This window comes from Habropoda laboriosa, unplaced genomic scaffold (assembly GCF_001263275.1).
Source record: "Habropoda laboriosa isolate 0110345459 unplaced genomic scaffold, ASM126327v1 scaffold1391, whole genome shotgun sequence".
Taxonomy (NCBI): Eukaryota; Metazoa; Arthropoda; class Insecta; order Hymenoptera; family Apidae; genus Habropoda; species Habropoda laboriosa.
The window spans coordinates 70794-77195 of record NW_017101465.1 but is presented as its reverse complement, the minus strand read 5'-3'; the positions used below and the strand labels follow the sequence as shown (position 1 = coordinate 77195).

The 6402-nt window shown below is 43.0% G+C and overlaps 1 protein-coding gene across 1 annotated transcript; it reads right to left on the bottom strand.

Moving 5' to 3' along the window:
- Positions 1 to 1827: 1827 nt before the first annotated feature.
- On the bottom strand, positions 1828 to 5967 carry LOC108578185. The gene is made up of 4 exons (XM_017941467.1): positions 5719 to 5967; positions 5414 to 5611; positions 4875 to 5187; positions 1828 to 4433 (listed from the first exon to the last, which is right to left on the bottom strand). Exons 1-4 carry the CDS (start codon positions 5965 to 5967, stop codon positions 1828 to 1830), a joined length of 3366 nt encoding a protein of 1121 aa, XP_017796956.1.
- Between the last annotated feature and the right edge of the window lie 435 nt (positions 5968 to 6402).

Here is a 6402-nt window from a genome sequence, read left to right as displayed (position 1 = left end):
TGGTCGCGTCACAGCGTCGACGTTAGAATTTGCGACGGTTTGATGACGCGGACTTCGAACTGTTAATTTTGCAATCTTCAGTGAAGTCTTTCGAAGGATGCGATGGATACGTAGTGGACTGTATTGAATTTTGAGTAAACACACAATGTTGAACAACGATATACTTGTATTTAAATAGTTAACCAGATATGTTACAATAATGTCTGTATCGAATGTGTATGCTAATGTGTAAGTGACTGTTGGTGCTTGTAATACTAAAAATTGAAGTCTGTGCGTGCTATTTTATCAACTTGCTGTCTGCTTCTATTCGCTGTTTAAATGTGTAGTGGAGGTGGTTGAGGAGTGTTGATTGGATTTTGTGAGTATTCCGGGGGTGACTGTCGTGTCGAGAGGGTGGGGGTATTGTTGTTAAATATTTGTTGTATTGTAGCGTCGAGTCCTGGTTCATCTGGTCGGTCGGCAGGCTACCGCTTCTGGTGGCCAGATGAGAGGGTTTCCTAAATAATTGTAAATTTGCGAGCCGTGTCGCCTAAACCTTCGCCTTGAACAGATTTAGGTTTTTACAACCGAACATGCCGCCCGCCTTGAACGGCTACGTTCAAAGTATTATGTGTAATATGATGTATGTATCGAGAATGACGTGTAAATATGTGTAAATATGTAGATGTATGTTCTGCATGTTACTTAAAAACTAAATTGGATTTATATACAATGGCTTACTGACTATGTACAAAATTTACAAATAGATTAGGTTGTTTCTATTGGTTATGGTGACAGTTTCTTTATGCTGCGTTTATACACGCCTTGCGGCGTCTGGACCGTGGCCACGCGGACAATTCCGTCTTCTCCTGGGTGGACTGCAATGATGCGTCCAAGTTTCCAGTGCAGGGGTGGGCAATTTTCCTCCTTCACAGTTACCAGAGTTCCCTCCTTGATCAGTGTGTGGTCTCCAGTATGCCATTTATTTCGGGTGTGGAGTTCCTGCAAATATTCCCTTTGCCACCTTTTCCAAAAATGGTGTTTTAATTTTTGTATATGCTGCCATAGTGACAACTTGTTGGCGGGTGTATCCACGAAATCGTGCTCGGGTGGGTTTGTCAACGAATCGCCTATTAAGAAATGGCTGGGTGATAGTGCAAGGAAATCGTTGGGGTCCGAGGATAGTGGTGTTAAAGGTCGGGAATTAAGGATTGCTTCTATCTCGACTATCAATGTGTAAAATTGCTCATAGGTGAACAATGCGTCGCCTACTGTTTTATATAAATGTCTTTTGAACGATTTAACTGCAGCCTCTCAAAGGCCGCCAAAATGTGGAGAGCGACGAGGGGGGGAAAAATGCCACTCGACATTTTCCTTTGCAGCATAATTTTGCATATTGGTTTTATAATTTTCTGATTGTAAGAATGTATGGATTTGCCTCATTTCATTGTTTACGCCTACAAAATTAGAGGCGTTGTCCGAATATATGTGACGCGGCCTCCCCCTTCTTGCGAAGAACCGTTTGAGAATCCCTAGACATGAGTCCGCGGTTAAATCGGTGGCAAGTTCCAAGTGAATCGCCCTTGTTGCGAAGCAGACAAACACAGCGACGTAAGCCTTTAATTTCTTCACATTGCGAAATTTCTTTTCCTTTATGAGGAAGGGACCGCAGTAATCAATTCCTACTGTTTCAAATGGACGAGTTAAGGTTACTCTATCTTGCGGTAAGTTTCCCATCAAATACCGCGGTGTCTTGGTATTTAATTTGCAACACCGAATGCAATTATGTATTATGCGTTTAATAACGCTTTTACCATTTATTGGCCAATATTGTTGTCTGACCGCGTATCAGGTGGCCTGTGTACCAGCATGCCAGTGACGTAAATGCGCTTGTCTAACAATTAAGTCAGTTACTTGGTGCCGGTGCGGTAGTATAATTGGGTGTTTTTGACCATACCTGAGCGGCGCGTGCTTTAGTCTACCCCCGACCCTAAGGATACCGCTGTCGTCGATGAATGGGTTTAAGCTTAGTAGCCTACTTTTTCTATTGAGCGGTTTACCCCTTTTTAAATTGTGTATTTCAATGCTAAATGCTTCACATTGTGTTACTTGTATAATTCGATTATGCGCGGCACGAATTTCCTGCAGTGATAGGGTTCCGGTGATTTTACTATTATCCTTTTTTATGTTATTTGCAAAACGTAGTATGTATGCGACTATTTTACTTAAATGCTCAATACATGAATATTTTTGTAGTAATCCTCCGACATTTGTCTGGGTGGGTAGGGCAATGACCTGTTTTTTTTCTGGTACTTGTATAGGTTCTATGTTATTAACTGGCCAAAAGGCACTATCCTTTGTTAGCCAGCACGGGCCGTTTAACCATAGACCATTTTGAATGAATTGCGACGGTAATTGACCTCTGGAGATGAAGTCTGCGGGATTGTCTACGGTTGAAACATGGAACCAATCTTGAGAGTCGGTTTCTGTTTGGATGTCGCTAACCCTGTTCGCTACGAAAGCTTTGAGCATGTGTGGTGGAGTTTTGATCCAGTGTAACGCGATGGTCGAGTCCGACCAAAATCTGACCTTATCGATATTTACGTTTGTTAGCGACCCTTTGACCTCCTTGTACAGATTGACAAGAAGTCTGCTTGCGCAAAGCTCGAGGCGCGGTAGGGATACTGTCTTTACCGGTGCAACGCGTGATTTCGCACACAATAAATGCACTGCGTGTTTTCCCTCCTTATTTGTTGATCTAATATAGATACATGCGCCATACGCGCTCTCACTGGCATCACAAAACCCGTGGAGCTGTAGCTGTATCATCTGTGTTGTAATTATTCCTCGTGGAGCCGAAAAATTGCTTAGCACATGCAATTCGTTTTTTATGTTTAACCATGATTGTTGTATTGGTTGGGGAACGTTGTCATCCCAGCCAATAGCTGCCTTCCATAGTTGCTGCATGATAATCTTGGCACTTATAATAATTGGCCCGAGTAGCCCAAGTGGGTCGAATAATTGTGAAATTTGTGAGAGGAGTGTTCTCTTGGTAATATGTGTTTGTCTCGAGAAGGGTTCGCTTTTGTAAATGATTTTATCGTCTAATGGATTCCAAAATATCCCTAACGTTTTTTTTGTTTCCGATGGATCTAGACACAGTGTATCCTGCTGATTTTTAGCTTGTAAATCAGTAATCAAACGAGTGTCATTAGAGGTCCACTGTCGCAAGTGGAAACCTCCCCGTGAAGCTAATGCAATTATTTGATCTCTTGCTTCGAATGCTGCTTCGAGGCTAGAAGCGCCTGTGAGCAAATCGTCCACATAAAAATCTCCTTTGAATATTTTTGCGGCTATTGGCAAATCTTTCGACTCATCTTCTGCTAATTGTCGTAAACATCGAACGGCCAGAAATGGTGCGGAAGCGGTGCCATATGTTACAGTGTTCAATTCAAAGGTTTTAATGGGTTTGTCCATAGATTCTCGCCACAGGATTTTTTGGAACTTTCTGTCGTCGTGGTGTACCTTTATCTGTCGGTACATTTTTTCAATGTCCGCGGTTATTACGTATGTGTGTGACCGAAATCTGAGTAAAATAGAAAATAATGTGTCCTGTATCGTTGGGCCTGTTAATAACGCGTCGTTTAACGATATACCTGTGGTGCCCTTTGCCGAAGCGTCGAAAACTACCTGTATTTTTGTGGTCGCACTTGATTCCTTTCGTACCGCGTGGTGAGGTAGGTAATGTCCTGTATCCAGGTCATCAGCTACCTCACGCATGTGCCCTAGCTCTAAATATTCCCGCATGAATTGTGTGTAGTGTTTCGAAAGTTCTGAGTCCCGTTGCAATCTACGCTCTAAGCCATAAAATCTTTTCAAACCAACGTTTTTCGAATCGCCAAGCAAATGCTTCTTTGTGTTAAATGGCAGCCTTACTGTGTATCTCCCTTGTGCGTCACGCGATGTATGTTTTGCGAAATGATTCTCGCATTCTGTTTCCTCCGCGGAGAGAAAGTGCCTTTCCGAAATCTCTTCAATTGTCCAAAATCGCGTTAATTGTTTGTCCAATGAAGTTGCTATATGGCATACGTGGTTTGACGTTTCTTTGAGAGGTTCCCCTTTGGGATTGATCTCTCCCGTGACTATCCATCCTAGTAGTGTGTTTTGTAGTGTGATGGACGTGTTGCATAATTTAAAATTGCCAGTTCTTAAAAGGTCATAAAATAGTGTATTCCCGAACAATGCGTCTATTTCTCTTGGTCTGTGAAATTCTGGATCTGCTAAATGTATGTGTGGAGGTATCGTGAGGTTCTCGCGGTTGACTTGTCGGATAGGTAGTAATCCTATAATCGCGGGAAGCGCAATGAAATTGATTTGTGATTCGAACCGACTATTCATGGATTTTATTTTTGTTGTGACGAAGTATTCCGCGTGTGTTTTGACTTGTCCTAAACCTGAATAAGATAATTCTATTTTCTTTTTGTTTAGTTCTAGTCGATCGGCAAAGCGCTGTGTAATGAAGTGCGTTTGGGATCCACTGTCTAATAATACTCGGCAGATGTGCTCATTATTGTATCTGTCTGTGATTTTTATTAGCGCGGTTCCGAGCAAGACTTCTGAATTGTACGATGCTGTCAACACGGTTTTGACAGAGTCCGCTGATGATGTCGATTGTTCTGTAGTCGGCGTAACGTTTTGTTTTTCGTTTGTAAAATGGAGTAGTGTGTGATGTCGCTTATCGCATTTTTTGCAATTACCTAATCGGCAATTGATCACCGAATGATTGACGCGAAGGCAATTTAGACAAAGTTTTGCCTTCTTCGCGGTATCGAAGCGCTCGCGAACTTGCATTTGCAGAAATTTACCGCATGAATAAATTGGGTGATTCCCTTTACAGAGTGTGCACTTTGTCTGATCGCCTTGTGTGGAGATATATGTTTGTTTATACGTTTTCGATCGTGACCGATTGTCTGATATGTTGAGTCGTGAATTGTTTAACGATTCTGGTTCCATGTCGTTTCCGCGTGCGCGCTTATTTATGAAGGTGAGCAATTGGTCTAAATGAGGAAGTTCTTCATCTTCCAGTGTCCTTTCCCACTCGCGTCGCGTATTTTTATCAAGTCTTTTCGAGATGTGATAAACTAATATTGTATCCCAGTGTTGAATAGGTTGGTCTAGTGCCTTCAATGCATTTATATGCATTTGTGCCTGCTCAGACAAATGTCTGAGGTTGTTCGGAGAATCCCGAGTGATCTCCGGGAGATCATATGTATAAGCGATTTAAATGAGCATATATAATCTGTCGCGGTTTGTTGCATCGTTTGCGTAATAAATCCCAAGCTACCAGATAGTTGGTTTCGGACGCGTTTAATGACGTGATGACTGCGGCCGCTTCCCCGCGGAGCGCATTTTTCAACAAATGGAACTTTTGTACCCCTATTAGGTCTTCGTTCTGATGCACTAATGATTTGAATGTATCGTGGAAACTATGCCACTCGATTAGATTGCCGTCAAAAGGTTTTAATTCTATTTTCGGCAACAAAAGGTTTGCCTGTTTTATGGTTGTGCTCGGTGAATCTACCTGCCTAGCTGCGTACGTGGGTCTAACGGGTTCTCGTAAGGTCTTTAATTTCTGGTTTAAGAGTTCCGCGGTTCGATTAGATTGCCGTCAAAAGGTTTTAATTCTATTTTCGGCAACAAAAGGTTTGCCTGTTTTATGGTTGTGCTCGGTGAATCTACCTGCCTAGCTGCGTACGTGGGTCTAACGGGTTCTCGTAAGGTCTTTAATTTCTCGTTTAAGAGTTCCGCGGCTAAATAATATTGTGTTTCAAACTGCTCCTGTTCTGGAGTGTGGTCAACCGTTTCGTCATCTACTTCTAATGCTAATTGGACCTCCGCGAATGTATTAAAATATTGCTCTAGTTTTGCTTGTCGCGTCTCTAACGCTGCAATGGAAATGTCCGGTGTATCGGTCAGGTAAGCCGTCATGCGGGTTACCTGGCCCTTAATAGTGGCTCGTTGCCTTTTCAGACTTTTTATGCTCGTTGTTTCCCGACCCGTACTCATTGTATTCGAGCTTGAAGCAATTTGGACTCGAAGGAATATGTATGTTATTGGATAGCGATTCGCTTTGACTCACCCACACGGCGATTTGTGATGCGTCTGATGTGGGCTGGATGCTGCTGAAGTTTAGCACGCTGGCGTCCTTCAGGCTCGACTCTGATTCAAAATGATGAATCTGGCACTGCTGACGAAGGTGATACAGGTGAACACCACTGACCCTATTGGCTGCTGTGTCCGGTGGTCGTCGTGGTCCTGTAGCTCGTCGTCGAGGTGCTGCTTCCTGGATTCGCTTCAAGGGCGATCCAAGTCCGTAATCTCCTGATTGGAGATGGTGTTGGTTGGTCCGGATTGTTTGAATCC

Coding starts and splice junctions, on each gene's coding strand:
- LOC108578185 (XM_017941467.1), bottom strand. CDS start 5,967: ATGACGGCTTACCTGACCGATACACCGGACATTTCCATTGCAGCGTTA. Junction 5,188..5,413: donor AGAACGAAGACCTAATAGGG/GTACAAAAGTTC, acceptor TTGTCTGAGCAG/GCACAAATGCATATAAATGC. Junction 4,434..4,874: donor TCAGACAAAGTGCACACTCT/GTAAAGGGAATC, acceptor TATCTTATTCAG/GTTTAGGACAAGTCAAAACA.